We start from the raw sequence: 16,219 nt of genomic DNA on the forward strand, positions 1-16,219 counted from the left end.
GTAGCCCGAAATGTCTATTTTGTATATTTTTTATATATTGACAGTCTATTTTGTATATATTTTGTATAGTGACAGTCTATTTTGTATATTTTTTGTATAGTAACAGTCTATTTTATATAGTGACAGTCTATTTTGTATATATTTTGTATAGTGACAGTCTATTGTATATAAACTGTATAGTGACAGTCTATTTAATATATTTTTGTATAGTGACAGTCTATTTTGTATATATTTTGTATAGTAACAGTCTATTTAGTATATTTTTTGTATAATGACATTCTATTTTTGTATATATTTTGTATAGTGACGCTCTATTGTATATAAGTTGTATAGTGATAGTCTATTTTGTATAATTTTTGTATAGTGACAGTCTATTTTGTATATATTTCAACTTTATGTATAGTTATCTCCTCTCGTCTTCCTCTCATTGAGGGACCAGCCACCGACGTCCATGGCCTCACAGTTGCCGAAAATGATAACAAGATCGCCGGAGTTTTAAATTTTCAGGAAAAGATCTTCAAAATATTAACTTCATATTCACAGAAACTATAAGAGAAAATTAGAAAAAGAAGACAAGGTTGTCTCTCTCGTTGCCTTATACTATACCTCTGCCGAAATCCGGTCGGTCAACGATGACCATGACTGCTCCTCTCGCTTTCCTCTTCTTCCCTATAGGTTGCTGCTACTGATTTTTACTAGTCACCGCCGGAATTGACCACTGGCTGGCGACGGTATTACCCCCATCGACGGTGACTGTTCCATGTTATTGATACGCCATCCCTCTCCTCCTTCATCTCTATTTCTTTTGTTTTGATGTTGTTTTAACCGGTAAAAGTCCAGATCTTCTTAGATCTGGCCGATTTTAGGATTTTCCGGCGAGGTATCTAAACGAAAGGAATTCGGTTAGTGAGGTTTTCGGCTAGCAGTTGTTATTGTTTTTAGGCTATGACTTGTATGGGTCAATTTATGACTACCGGATGATATATATTTGGCCCGATGGGCTATAAATAAATTTCTCTCTATAATTTATCATTAGCTTAATGACTAACATGAGAAAAGGATCACAAAGATCATAATCATACGTTTCCACAAAATTGTTTGTCGAACAAGTCTTATTTCACAAAAGATCTAATAATATTTTTAGAATGTACTATTGGTTAAAATTGTTATTTAATTATTTTTTCAAAATTTTAGATCTTGACATTAATCGAAATTTTAGCTATTAATCTCTCTCACCATTTGAATTATGCAAAAATATTTAATATTTAAAAATTTAAAATTGAGTAAGATTTTACTTATTTAAATATTTTGCTTGACATCATAATTTTGAATATTATTTCTATAATGCCTACGAGTACTATCTTATACAACATACATAATTATTAATTGAACAGATATCTCCATAATAAAGTTTGTAGAATTTAAAAATATATTATTGGTAGTGATGAGTGCATGAACTTGATAAGTAAAAAGAAAGTATGATACTTTAATTGGTGAAATTAAAGTGATGAAATTATAAAATTAAAAAAAATTAAGTTGGATAATAACTGATGCTTGAGAAGTTCTATTTTGCTCTTTTTTTTTTTTTTTGTGAGTTAGTTGTATGGATTAATACTCACCATCTTCAGAATTTTTATTTTTGTTTTATAGTTTAAACAAAGCTTTTAATATAATATTTACGTAATTTTTTTTTATAAGTATACTTATCGAGAAAAGATACACACGCGTGCACAATAATTTTAATAAGGAAGTCATTACTTTAAAGTCTCAGCAAAATCAACGGCATTTGAATTCTACTTTCCCAAAATTGTCATATCCCTTGCTACAGTAAGAGCTGCTGTCAACTTTTGTAACTCATCTCCAACAATGTACAAGCCCCAGCAGCAGCAACAGCAGCAGTTGTTCGATTTGCAGGACAACAATGGCGCTGCATTTGACAATGGAGGAACAGATCCAAGTTGTTGGCTTTCCCATGAAAATGAAATCTCACGCACTGATTCTTCTCTCTCCTCCTCCAATGTTGATCCTTTGCTCTTCAATGACCTCGTCCAGATCGTCCCTCTTGTTCAGTCTCTCATTGTAAGTAAATAATTTTTTTCAGTTTGGTTACTTTGATTTTTTTTTTGGGGGTGGTGGGTGGTGGAGGTTTTTTTTTTTTGGGGGGGGGGGGGGGGGGGTTGCTGCTGCTGTTGTTGTTTTTGTTGTTATTTTTTTGAATTTTAATTCCAAAATTTACTTAAATATTTTTTTTCTGCAGTATGGTATTTGGGGTGATTTTCTGGTAATTTTGTCTCTAAAATTTACCCCCTTTTTCCCTTTCGGTACTCTAGGGTGATTTTCTTAAATTTGATATTGGACGGACCCCAATTTAGTTTAGTGTTGGGAAATGGAGTAGTTCATTAAATGAGTGAATTCTTGTTTTAATTCTTGTTTTATTAGGAGATTTGAGCTTTTTATTCGGTGGGCGCGTTGTAAAATTTGAAAATTTCTCCTTTGAATATTATAGGATCGGAAGGAAAAATCTTCATTTACTAGAAGAGGATCAATGACCTATACCAAAATGCCTTCAAGAGAATCACTTTACAAGAAGGTTTGTTTCCTCACTATGCCTCTTCTTTAGTGTGGGATATGGAAATGATAATGTTTTTGGGGGGTATACGTGTTTAATCTTATTAGCTAGAATGACTAAGTTTTGTGTTTAATTTTCAATTGTGCATATGATGGGGAGCATTGGCGTAACTGGTAAAGTTATTGCCATGTGAATAAGAGGTCACGGGTTCGAGCAATGGAAACAACCTCTTGCAGAAATGCAGGGTAAGGCTGTGTACAATATACCCTTGTGGTCCAGCCCTTCCCCGGACCCCGCGCATAACGGGAGCTTAATGCCAGAATTTGAATTGATGTCCTCTCATTGATTGCTCCTAAATTGCATTGATTTATCCTAAAGATTTCATTTCAATTGAAATTTGGTTATTCACCATGTACAAGGAACCCCGCTAAGCATCCATGGCTGAATGGTTAAAGCGCGAAGATTCGATCATTTTTGTATGATTTCTCTTGCACTGCCCTTTCCAATGGGTTTCGAAGATAAAAATCCTTTATTGATTAGCCCATAAACTGACCTAGGTAAATTCATGAAATCCATTGGATTATTCCTTCTGACTAAGCATATGAGACTGCCTTTTTTTTCAATTGTGCACACATTTTGGCATTGAGGGGTAGTAGTTGTTGTTGTAATAGCTGTTGTTATTGTTGTTTTTGTTGCTGCTCAAACTGTTATCTTTGTTGTTGAGCTGAGGGAAGAAATGTTTTATGCTGTTATCTGTTTATTTGTTCAGGTTAACTATTTTTTGGTTCACTCTTGACTGTAATTGGAAACCTGAAATTTATAAGCGGAAGTCTGCTTAAACTCTTAGGATATGGATTTGTCATAAGAATCTGTACTTATTGCCACTTCCTCAATATTTATGGCATTACCGAACCAAAACATAGTATTTAATTGGGATAATGCATAAGTTGCTCCTTGAACTTGTGCCGAAAAGTGAGTTTCCATCTCAACCTTTATGGGTGTCGTTTTTACATCCTATACTTGTTCATACTGAATTTAATTCCTCCTTAAATGATGATGTGGTACAAAAAGTGAAGTTACTCTCTTCAAAGAACGTAAAATGTCAAAAAAAGCCTTAAAAGTAGCATAATTGTCCAACTTGTCACACTTTCTTGGCTCCATCCTCTCTTTTAGCAACTTTTTAGTACTCTTCTTTTACTTTACTTCTTCTCCAAATTTCTCCATTCACTCTCTCCGTCATTTCTTCTTCTATCACCAAGTGACCCTCTTTACTGTCTTTTCCATAAAATCAAAAGCTAATCAACTCTATAGAAAATATTTTCTTAGTTCATACTGGTACTGAATATTAACCAAAACAGGGAGAAAAAAGGAATAAAAACGAGTATTGTTTTGTTGGGTCCTTTTGCTGGATCTACCTATGCTGGAAGCTGTGTTTTGTTGGTGGAAAGGAGTTTTGGGGCCTGCTATGGTGGTCCAACAATTTACGTAACTATACTTCAATTCAAATTCAAATAACAACACTATTTGATCGTTTTATAGGTTTTTCTTCTTCGCTTGCCGGAAAAAATGGAGATGGCAGCAACCGCGACAATATGTGTCGTGGGGTGAGAGGGGGGGGGGAGAGAGAGAAAAATTTGTGTAAAAAAAGTAAATAAAGGGGGGGGGGGGGGGAGGGAGGGAGACATTAAAAAAGAAAAATAACTAAAAAAATAAAAAAGCATTTGACTCTGACATAGTTCTGATGTGGCTGCTGACGTGGCAGAGCGTGTAAAATACTACTCTCTACAAGAATGGTTATGTATTTTTAAGGAGGAATTAAATTCAGTATGAACAAGTATAGGATAGAAAAACGACACCCGTAAAGGTTGGAATGGAAACTCACTTTTCGGCACAAGTTTAGGGAGCACCTTATGTATTATCCCTATTTAATTCTTGGAAGTATGGATCGTATTTCAGGATTCATATATAGTAATAGTCCAGTGTTGTCAAAGGCTCATTTAAGGCGTGCTTAAGCCCTTAAACTCAGAAAAGTTCAGGGAGGGCGCTTCGCCTCGCTTGAGTTGCGCTTCAGTGTAAGGCAAGGCACTAAGACTTGTGCCTTATTTCCCATGAGTTTTATGGGAAATCAAGGGGCACCAAACAATAAATATGATCAGAAAATAAATGTACTAGCTGTAAAGGAAAATATTATAAATGAGTTTATTACTTTATTCTTGAATTACATATATTTTATCTTTCCCGTAGTTGCACCTTTTTTTACAAAAGCCCACACTTTAAGTGCACTTTGCGCTTAAAACCCTAATGGACCTACACCGCTTTTTAGAGCTTTTCGCCTTTGATAAGACTCAGCAATACCATTATCAAACAGAGTTGTGAAAAGCGGTCACTTCCTCGCTTAAAGCGAGAAGCGAAGCGAGGCGACCCACTCACCGCTTCTGCTATCTGAAGCGTAGCAGATATGAAAAAGCGGTCGCTTCCCACTAAAAAGCAAGAAGCGACGATGCGAAGCGAGGCGACTGAAGCGAGTGCTTCTCTGTTTTAAAGGGTTGCCTAATTAAAATAGCTGTTCTTTTATTAAAACATATCGACCAGCACTCCAGCAGCAACAGAGAAAGAAAGATGCGACTAGGGTTCCAAGTCTTCTTCTTCTTCGTCCAAATAGCAGCGAAATGCCGACGATTTTTTTCCCCTTCAGTTCTTCTTTCTCATTCTTCTCCTCTTCTTCTTCTTCATTTTCTTGCACTGTTTTTTTGTTTGAAATACTGCCCATTTTTTACTGGAATGGTATACTGCCCTTCCTCTTATTTTTATATCCTTTACTCTTAGTTCTTATTGCCCTTCCCTTCGGTATTTATTATTATTATTTTTTTAAAATTCCGCTTCACTTCAAAAAAGCGAGCGCTTCGCTTCTCACTTCTCGCTTTAAGCGAAAAGGAGGTTGTCGCTTTTCCTCGCTTCACGCTCTTCACAACACTGTTATCAAAAAAGAAAAGAATGTATAATATATTATAGGATGAGTGCTGCAAATTCTTTCCCCGGTATGTTTGTATAAGTGTCTTGCGTTATCAGACATCTTTTAGGATTAGCTTCAAACTTTTGGCTTGGGTGCTATTTGGTTTAACCCCAATAAGCTGCTTAATCTAACATGAAACCTACCCAGTTTTTGCTTGTGTATACATTCGTTTTTCTGACTTTTGGCCTGGCTACTAGTTTTAGGCTCTTGATAACTTAATGCCTGCTCTAGTATTATTTCTACACATCTAAACTTGGTTCCCCACTCTCCCACTTAAGACAGTGAAGACGTGAAATATTTCACCCTCATTGCGCTGTTCTATACTTGGTTCTGTTATTCAACTATAAGTTGCTTCAGTTTGAGGCAGCAGACTAGAGAAATGTTTGACAGTTTGAGTACTTCCAGCCATTGCAAGTGGCATTACTCAGTGAGTTGGAGCACACTGAAATGAACTTCGATAAGCATGATGATTGCCTGAAAACATCAGGCATGAAATATGCAGAGATGTTGCTCTTGAATTAGCTGTTTATTGTGCAGTTTTTGATCCTTGGGACATTCTACCTTTTAAGATTTTTCATACAAAGCAAGTTTGTTTTCCTTACTTATTTGCTGTATGTAAATGAGTTATGGTTTGGTTTAGCTCAAAATAGATGTCAACACTGTTGGTTGTTGCAGACTTCTGAAGCAAAAGGAAGAAATGCAGGTCAATCAACTGCAACAAAGAAGCATAGGGACCAAAATAAGAATGTTAGCAGTAGCCACGATGGATGTGCAGAGAACTTTTCAACGCCTTCCTCAAGATCATCACTAACAGAAAAGGATAGAGAGGAATTGATGACTTTGAGGGAGAAAGTGGAGGATCTGCAAAAGAAATTATTGGAGAAAGATGAACTCTTGAAGGAAGCAGAAATCTTGAAGAATGAAATAACGGCTACTAATGCTGAACTTGACGAAATGAAAAAGGATATTTCAGAGAAGGACTTTTTAGTCAAAACGACTCAAGTGCAACTCTCTGAGGCACAGGTAAAAATGATTAATGCTAGAGTAATATCCCTCCAACCACATAGAAGGGAAAGAAAAAGGAAAATATGCAATTTTTTCTACAAATTTTAGATTTCACAGTCTGTCAGTACTCTCTTAACTAAGCTAGCGTTTGGACATAGATTTGGTTGAAACTTGAAAAAAATGAGTTTTTAAAGATGAGATGAAAAATGGTTTTTGAAAGTTGAAATTGTGTTTCGACATGCAAATTATTTTGCTTTAAAAGAATTTGAAGTTTTGTGAGTAGAAAACTTAAAAAACTAATTAAGAGTTGTTTTTGGGTTTTCTGCCAAAAAATGGTTAAAATCTATTAACAAACAGATATTTGAAAATAAAATTTGAAAAAATCTCCTGAATTCTATGGCCAATCAGGAGCTAAATGACTCAGCTAGTCTGCTTGAGACCAGTGTTAGAGAGAGTAGATGATGGAGTTAAATAGGGAGTAGTTATACAATAGTAGTAATTGTTTGTTGCTGTTTGAATGAATGATTGACCTTTTGTTACTCCTGTCAAAAACTAATGTCTTGGTGCCTATCTAATAGATGTTACTCCTTCGCATTACTGCACTTTGAGGAGTAACTCTTACTACTAGATCTCCCTCAAGGTTCTTCCATTTGACCTATTAAACAAGCTCGCAATAGCTTCTGCTCAAATTTCAGTGTGGTTTACGAACTCAGCAATCGGGAGGGTAACTCCACTAACCTGAAGCCCTCTTTAAAAGTTTTCCTTCTCTTTCTACAGGTTAAGTTAGCTGACAAGAAAGCAGCGGTAGAGAAGCTAGAATGGGAAGCAATGACTTCCAGCAAGAAAGTGGAGAGACTCCAAGAAGATCTAGACTCGTTGCAGGGAGAAATTTCATCATTCATGCAGTTTGTACATGCGTTGACAGGGAATGATTCCACCAGGGATTCGGCTGAAGAGTGCGATGTCATCCCTCATTCATGGGATCAAAATGTTGAAATAGTAAGTTAACATTTTTGAAATGCTATCAATCTCTAAGACAGAAACGCATTCTTAGTTACAAAAAAATATAAGATTGTTATGTCTACTGTCTTTTCCCCCTCGCCCTATCTCTGCAATGGGGTGCTTTTGCCATTGAAAAAAGATCACTAGATGGAGGTCAGACAGTCAACTCTACTCGATAGATTTAGTTAAAAATACGAGGTCTCAACTTTTTGACAAGTGCAATTATACTTTGAGCTTTGTTGTGGATTTTATTCTCAATTTCTCAATTTCATTTTGTACAGGATCAGTTGAATGAAAGAGACTTGCAGAAAATGGAGGAGGCAAGAGAAGCTTATATTGCAGCAGTTGTTGCTGCTAAAGAGAATCCCGATGAAGCCTCTCTTTTTGCAGCTTCCACAGCAAGATCATACCTGCAATCACTTGTTCTGAGAACATAAACATGGATTCGACCTAGGAAACTGACTAATATAGTTTGTACTACTTCACAATGAGGTGTTTGTTTAAATGATTTAGAGTAACATTCAGATTGTTGTACAAGAAAAGCATCCCCCAATATCGATTGGTGTTCTACAAAATGGCCAGTTAGGACTAACTATTGTTTTGGTTATATAATTAAAGAGTGATGAACTGGGATATATTATCTGAAGCCATTGTTCTTGGACCTTCCCTGTTTCTAAATCTGATACTTCTCTGTGCTTTTTTCGGTCTTGTTGCTGGAAATACCTTGATACAAACTAAAAATCTTGATGACAAGGCGAGGGTTTGATTCCTCACCTTGTAACCCTTCCCCTATCTACTATGTTTAATAGTAATAAAACTAAATACCTGGACGTATTACTTTTTACATTGTCATATGTCTTTAAAATCTTAACGGACTTTTGGGCCAGCTGGTGGTGGAAATGACACCAGACATTCACTTTTAAGCATGTTGTTTAAAAAATATCAATCAATAATTTACAAATTTATTGAAAGATTAGCCAGTGAATTGGCTAATCTTTAAATATAGTGTGAATTGTGGATACATTTCAAATAGCAGACTTAAAAGTGGCTACCGGTGCACTTTAGGCCCAGCTGGAGGCTTTTGTATTATAACCCAATATGTTACTCATGTCTTACCAGCACTGTAACCATACAGTTCTGTCACCAATTTAGGGGTGGCAAACGGGCGGGTCGGATATGAGCGGGTAATTAAAAAAATGGATAAATTATCCGACCCTACCTGTATTTGAGACGGATAAAAAACGGGTTATCCGGCGGATATGAATATCCATATTATCCATGGCTTCTTGAATATGATCACTTTTGGGAGAATTCCCAGTCTTCCAACCTTGAGTAACCCCCAATTTGAGGCTTTACAAATGTAAAAGTTAAACACATTAGTTATGGATAGATAACTGTATTCTTTAAACCATTTTGCCGCCTTTAGTCACCATATATGGGCTGCTCATTCTTGGTCATTTCTTCAAGCAAAAGCAAGAAGAGAAATGTAAACAAGTTGGAATTGGGTACTTAAATTTGAAAAAGGAGAAGGATGATACATGAAAGAGGGAGGGAGTGGCTTTGGGTGCATTTGAGGAAGAAAAACTTCCCTACTAAAAGAAAGGGAAAGCTTGAAATTTATGGAGATGGTCCATTCCAAATGCTACAAAGGTTGAACCGCAATTTTTACAAGATTGATCTTCTCATTGAGTCTGAAGTTAGTGCTACTTTTATTGTTGCTGATTTTACTCTTTATGATGTAGGTGCTTGTTCAAACAACTTTACTCCTTCATTTTGTAAGTATCCTTGTCAGTGGCGGACACAAACTATAGGTTAAGGGGTTACCGGCACCTGAAAACTTCGGCAAAAACTCCATGTATACTTGCAAATATCTTCAAGAAATAGTCAGATATTAGCATAGGGCCCTGTACCAATCTTTATGAGCACTCATAAATTTACATTGAATGTCATGGTGCCTTACGACCGCAAAATGCTAGGTTCGCCTCTGATCTTTGCTGATTCATAAGTAGATGCTCGATGCTTATTGAGCTTCACCCTGTCCAGTATCCAAAGTTGACATAAATGAGCATTTTTCTTTGATCCACAAATGTTCCTCTAGTCCCGACCTTGGTAAAAAAAAAGCCATTTTAAACAATTTTTTCCTGTCATTCAACTGCTCTTCATCGGTCGCCCCCCCACCCCCACCCAAATGAATGTCAGGTGCTCCTCCGCCCGGTAATGGGGTTGGGGGATGGGGAGCGGGGAGTTGAACGAGTTACGAAATATATACCTAAACTAGGTGTGTACCTATTTTTTTTTTTTAAGAAGGTAACATGTTTGTATATTGATATATAGTCTTCACTAAATTTGTGAAGACACCCATAATTGCATAGGAGTGCCCAAAAAAAAGAAAGAAAAGGAAAACACTTATGATCCTTGGTCTTCTCACAAGGAATCTAGGACATCAAAAATGGATTCATGATCCTCTAAATAATTTTCTTTACACCAAAATTAGAAAAGAGCTAGATACTTCATCTTTATCTTCTGGATGTTCCTGGACTTGTCTTCAAAACATCTCCGATTTCTCTCTTCCTAGATTGTCCACCAAATGTAGGCTGGGACACTGCTCCATCTCTCTTTATGGCTAGAAGAGTTACCCTCTTTATTCCAGCATGCTAGAACATCAAGAATTCTTCCTGGCATTGCCCATACAATTCCTTTTAAGCTAATAAAATTTTTCCATATTTGTACAGTGAATTTGCAATGCAAAAAGAGCTGATAATTGTCTCTGCCTCCTCGCCACACAAGTAACATCTAGAACACAAGTGGAATTCTCTTTTACTTAGATTATCCTGAGTTAGAACCGCTTCCTTTGCTAGTAGCCATGAAAAGCAAGCAACCTTATAGGGGATTTTTACTTTTCATATCATCTTCCATGGCCAACAACCAACCTGGTTGTTTGACAGGTTGAATTCCTTATATGCAGACTTAATAGAAAATTTTTCCTGCCTGTTCCCTTGCCATATGATGAGATCTTGATTAGAGTTGGTTATGGTGAATAGCTCTAAGGTCTTGTAAAACTCAATTAATCTATCAATTTCTCAATCATTTAGAAGTTTTCTGAATGTAAGGTTCCAACCTTGATTAGTCCATACCTCAACTAAAGTTGCTTTTTGTTGTTGGTTCAAGGTGTATATGTCAGGAAAGAGTAGCTTCAAAAGGCCTTGGCCTAACCAATTGTCTTCCCATAAGGAAATTTTTCTACCATTCCCAAATTTAAACTTTGCCTTGTCATTCACTTTTGGCCACAAGTTCCTAATTGACTTCCATACACCGACACCATATGGACTTCTCACTGGTTTGGTTGTCCATTCTCCTTCCATTCCATATTTCTCCCTAACTACCTCTCTCCACAGTGTTTGCTCCTCAGCCACAAATCTCCATAGCCACTTCATCAATAGACTTTGGTTCTGGATTCTTAGATCTTTGATTCCTAATCCCCCTGTCTTCTTGCTAGTGGTAAGAGAGTTTCATTTGACCAAATGGAACTTCTTCTTGTCACTGTTGCCTTCCCATAGGAAATTTCTTCTTAATGCATCTATTCTCTTTACTACATTAATTGGCATTGGAAATAGAGACATCATATAGGTAGGCATGCCATCAAGAACAGAGTTTGTCAAGATTACCGCCCCCCCCCCCCAATCGATAGGTATTGGTTCTTCCAGTTTGCTAACTTATTTTCACACTTCTCCAGCATACCATTCCATATTTACCTACCTTCCCTCCAAGAATCTCAGCAAGTCTTTGAATCTCCAAGACCGCATTAACTAGATAAATGAAGCTTTTGTGCCAGTTAATGTGTAGTCCAGAGGTGGCTTCAAAGAGAATGAAGATCACCCTTAGCATTTTCAGTTGTTCTCTATCAGCTTCGCAAAATACCAGAGTGTCATCAGCGTACTGCAAGTGGGAGATCCTCATGTTGCTATCAGCCATAGAGTTCACCTTGAATCCACTGATCCAATTATTTGTTTTAGCTCTTTTTAGCATAACGTTCAGTCCTTCCATAGCAATGATGAATAGAAAAGGGGACAGGGGATCCCCTTGCCTCAAACCCCTCTGAGAAGGGAAGAAGCCAACTGGTGCTCCATTGATGAGTACTGAAAATCTCACAGTGGATATGCAGTATTTTATCCAATTTATCCATCTTCCTCCAAAGCCCATTTTTCTTAGAGTTTCCAGAAGAAAGTTCCAGTTCAGGTGATCATAGGCTTTCTCTATGTCCAGCTTGCAAAGTAACCCAGGTTCCTTGCTTGTTTTCCTAGTATCAATGCATTCATTTGCGATTAGGGCTGTATCCATAATCTGTCTTCCCCTAATGAATGCCATCTGTTGAGTATCTATCAATTTGTTGACCACTTTCTTGAGCCTCTCAGTCAATAATTTGGAGATGATCTTGTATATACTGCCTATCAAACTGATAGGCCTGAAATCTCTCAGTTCTTTTGCCCACACCTTCTTAGGAATCAAAGCCACAAAAGTAGCATTGAGGCTCCTTTCAAACATTCCTTGTTCATGAAAATTCTGAACAACAGCTACCACTTCCTTTTTAACCACATCCCAGCAGTTGATGAAAAAGGCCATTGAGAATCCATCTAGGCCAGATGCTTTGTCTCCAGCACATGCCTTCACACTATCCCATATCTCCTGTTCTTCAAATGGACTCTATAACATTAAGTTTTCTTCTGGTGTAATCATCTGGTTGTTTCTGATGGAGCCTAGTGACCTCCATTCTTCTTCTTCTTCTTTGTAGAGCTTTTGGTAGAAACTGATCACCTCCCTCTTGATATCTTCAGGATTCTGAATAGATTCCCCTCCCATTATCAACTGGTCGATGTTGTTATATCTCCTGTGAGCATTAGCTGTTATGTGAAAAAAATTTGTGTTCCTGTATCCCTCTTTTAACCAGAGGGCCCTGGATCTCTGCCTTCATGCTACTTCTTCATGGCTTACAATCTCCTCAAACTCCATGGTCAATGAAGTTTTTGTGAATATTTCCTCTCCTGTCAAGCTCCTTTGGTCATGTATCTCTTCCAGCTCTGCCAGTTGGCTGAGAATATTTGTTTTCTGCAATGCTAAGTTGCCTTGTAAAGTTTTGCTCCATTCTTTAAGCTTTGCCTTCAGTGCCTTAAGTTTAGACACTAGAATGAGATCAAGTCTTCCTTCACATGTGAAAGAGTTCCGCCATTCTTGCACTCTGTTTTTGAATCCTTCTGTCTGCAGCCACCAGTTCTCAAACTTAAAATATGATTTGATTGGATCCCAACTGCCACATTGAAGCATCAGTGGGGAGTGGTATGAGGTTACTCTATGAAGCACAAATTATTTTATGTTTCTAAAGTCTTCATTCCATTCAGTAGAGATCAAGAATCTATCCAGTCTTGCTGCTATTACATGTGTGTCACCTTTTCTCCACGTGTACTCACTCCCTGATAATTGGATCTACCAGCTCCATATCTTCAATGAAATTTGAAAACTCAGTCATAGCTCTTGTGAATCTGGAATAGTTCTTCTTCTCTAATGGGAATCTTACAGTGTTAAAATTCCTACATACCACCCATGGCCCATCAAAAAGACCTCTTGCACTTGCCAGCTCCCACCACACTTCCTCCCTCTTTCTTCTGTTGTTAGGAGCATACACTGCCGATAGGTGCCATGAGTAGTCCTGAGTCTTGCCTGAGAATTTGCAAGTGATAGTATGTGCTCCCACACAACATACTTTCCCCTTCCACATTCTCCCATCCCACATTACTACAATACCCCCTCTAGTCCCACTAGCCTGTAATTGTGCAAATTTCACCCATCTATTACCCCATAATTCTTTTACTTTTTCCCTGATATCCCCTTCAAGTTTTGATTCTTGGAAGCAAATGATCTCTGTCTTCCACCTGAGAATCAGACTATTAATCACTCTCCTCTTTCTAATTCTATTAAGTCCCCTGACATTCCAAGATATGATGTTTACTAACATTGGCTATAATTAGTGATGTAGCCCCCTGCTTCTAGTTCCATTACTCTTGAAGCTGCTCCCAATCTCTAAACTTTTCAGCTCTTTGATTCCCTTCTTCTTTGGAGTCTGAACAATCTGCGAAACCTCTTTCCCTTTATTTGCTTGCCTTCTGTTATCAATTTTCATGAAAAGTTCCAGTGCTTCTTTCTCACACCCATTAAAATCCACCCCAAATTCTTTGCTTAGTCTTATAATGTTCTGGTGCCACCCAGATGGATGCCTCAAATTCCAGGTCCTCTTCTGCCTCTAAGCTTTGTTGATTCAGTGGCACAGCTTCCTCAATTGCCCAGTCCACAAACATATTTGATTCCTTTGGTTGCATGTTCATGTTGTTGTAATCTTCCGTATCTACTCCCTTCTGTCCATGATCCTCAATAATTGACATAGCGTTATCCCCCACTGTCTCTTTATGAAGATTTTCTTTATCTCCATCGGTTTCTGTCTTTTCTCCTTCTGATTCTGGTTTGTCGAGGATTCTGTTAACTACTGTATGTGTTATTAATTGGGTTCCCACAGATTGCTTGGATTGTATCGCTACTATCTCTTCATTAAGTGGATCTGGTCTGATCTTTTCATTGGGCCATAAAATGTGGGCCCAATTCCTTTATATTAGGTTTTTTTGGCAGCTTTGTTATTGACCATTAAAGAGTCACATGGCAAGTCACGTGCCTTTTTAAATATCAATTGTACCTGATTAGAACACCCCACGTGCCCCATCACACTTTTAAAACCTTGAGCCCCTCCCCCTGCCATCTGCATGCCTTCTTTTACCCGCTGGTTTGTACAATCTTCTTCTCCGATCTCCTCATCGTGCACTCTCACCGGAGTTTCGCACCAGATTGTGATTTCAAACACTATCCCTTCAAATTTTATCTTCACAGTTTTTGGAACTGAAGAGCCATCTCCTATAACTTTAATTCTTGCCCATCTCAAGTGATTTTTCAATTCCGTCTCCTCCTCCGTTTGGATCCAACCACCACAAAACTCCCCCACCTCTTTGAACACTTTTTGGGACCATAAATGTAATGGGAGCCCAAGAAGCCTAATCCATACATGATTTATCTTCTTATTTCTTGGGATTGACCCCACCATCGGATTCCACCATTGAAGCTTAACTTTGAGTTTCTTCCAATACCATTCACTTTCCAGTACATGGTCAGTTATTTGTTTTGAGTGGAATTCGAAGAGAAATCGATTTTAGTCTATCTCATAGATACTAGTTCCGTGTGCTTGTTTCCAGGAGTTTGATGCCCATCTACGAACATCCGATAGAGTTGCAATGAGTTTTCTTCTGGGAAGAACCCCACCAGGCATCTGCTGAGTAATTCATTGTTTGAATCACCAGAGATGCAAATAGTGTCTTCTTCTTGTTAGACCACTGCTTCGTTCATTTCTCTGCTTGCCTACTTATGGTTCCTGACAGTGTTTGAGTAAACAAGACCTTCCTCAATGATTTTGGGAGCATGCATTAATGACATTCCTCTGTACCCCGCTATTAATGAACCTTTCGATTTTTGTTGCAATGTCTAACCATCCCGCATTAAATGATACTTCTGGGACTATAATAACATACCTCCCCCTACCTTGGACCCGAATGATGGTTATATAACGCCCGTGTTTGTTATAGTTCCTTGCTAAGAATATTTCTGAGAAATGATCTTTGGTTTTCCATCTTCTCACATAATTTCCTCGTCTTTGATGCTTCCTTTAAGTTTTCGCACAACCACATCATCGTCCTCCTGCTGAAAGTTGTTCTTCTGATTAGATTCCTTCCTCGTTCTGTCCACTCGTACCACTCTTCAGCATTTGATGACCATCTCTCAATGTCATATGACTTGAAACCCACTGCAAAGTAGATAATGTTGCTCTCCCTCATAGTAAGCTTAACAAGTGGAATTTTATCTCAATAAAACAAAAGAAGAAGAAGAAGAATTTTTAACAGTGTTCACAGTGGGTGAACACTGGGTTTTGCGAAAGAAATGGAAGATTCCGGTGAGATAGTACACCGGAAAGATCAGCTCTACAGACCTAGAAAGTAGGAAAGAGAGCATTTTCTTAGCAGTGTGCACCTATTGCCATCAAGAAATAGCAGATACAATCATACATACCTGATACCTCTATTGAACAACTACTGTCACCTAATAGATCTATATGGTTAACCTAGGATACCCGAAAAATGAAGCCAAATTGCTACATATGGCTGCAAATAGTAAAAATAGAAATGGAATGAGAAGAAAGATCAGAACTAAAAGCTGTAAATGAGAACAAACAACCCTTCATTCCATTTTCCAGAAGGCTGAAAAGTAAAGCCAACACAATTCTTGAAGAGTGCAAGTACAACAACAACAACAAAAAACCCAGTGTAATTCCACAAAGTGTAGTTTGGGGAGGAAAGTGTGTACGCAGACCTTATCCCTATGGCCCTACCTTGTGAAGTAAAGATGTTGTTTCTGATAGTCCCTCAAGTCGAGGATTGAAGAGTGCAAGTAACACAGAGAAATGCTAATAAATGCAATTTTGTACTAGTTCATCAGAATCAGCACCCTGTGATTACAGTATTAAGCGATGACAGAGTAGCCGTAAA

At 37.7% G+C, this 16,219-nt stretch overlaps 2 protein-coding genes across 2 annotated transcripts; one reads left to right on the plus strand and one right to left on the minus strand.

Moving 5' to 3' along the window:
* The first annotated feature begins 1,763 nt into the window (after positions 1–1,763).
* On the plus strand, positions 1,764–8,250 carry LOC104094610 (protein MICROTUBULE BINDING PROTEIN 2C). The gene is made up of 5 exons (XM_009600574.4): positions 1,764–2,079; positions 2,507–2,590; positions 6,258–6,605; positions 7,365–7,586; positions 7,871–8,250. The coding sequence occupies exons 1-5, from the start codon at positions 1,867–1,869 to the stop codon at positions 8,024–8,026; spliced, it is 1,023 nt and encodes a 340-aa protein (XP_009598869.1). The 5' UTR covers positions 1,764–1,866; the 3' UTR covers positions 8,027–8,250.
* A 4,304-nt stretch (positions 8,251–12,554) lies between these two features.
* Positions 12,555–13,596, minus strand: LOC138903355 (uncharacterized). The gene is made up of 2 exons (XM_070191318.1): positions 13,052–13,596; positions 12,555–12,891 (listed from the first exon to the last, which is right to left on the minus strand). The coding sequence occupies exons 1-2, from the start codon at positions 13,594–13,596 to the stop codon at positions 12,555–12,557; spliced, it is 882 nt and encodes a 293-aa protein (XP_070047419.1).
* Between the last annotated feature and the right edge of the window lie 2,623 nt (positions 13,597–16,219).

This window comes from Nicotiana tomentosiformis, chromosome 12 (assembly GCF_000390325.3).
Source record: "Nicotiana tomentosiformis chromosome 12, ASM39032v3, whole genome shotgun sequence".
Lineage (NCBI taxonomy): Eukaryota > Viridiplantae > Streptophyta > Magnoliopsida > Solanales > Solanaceae > Nicotiana > Nicotiana tomentosiformis.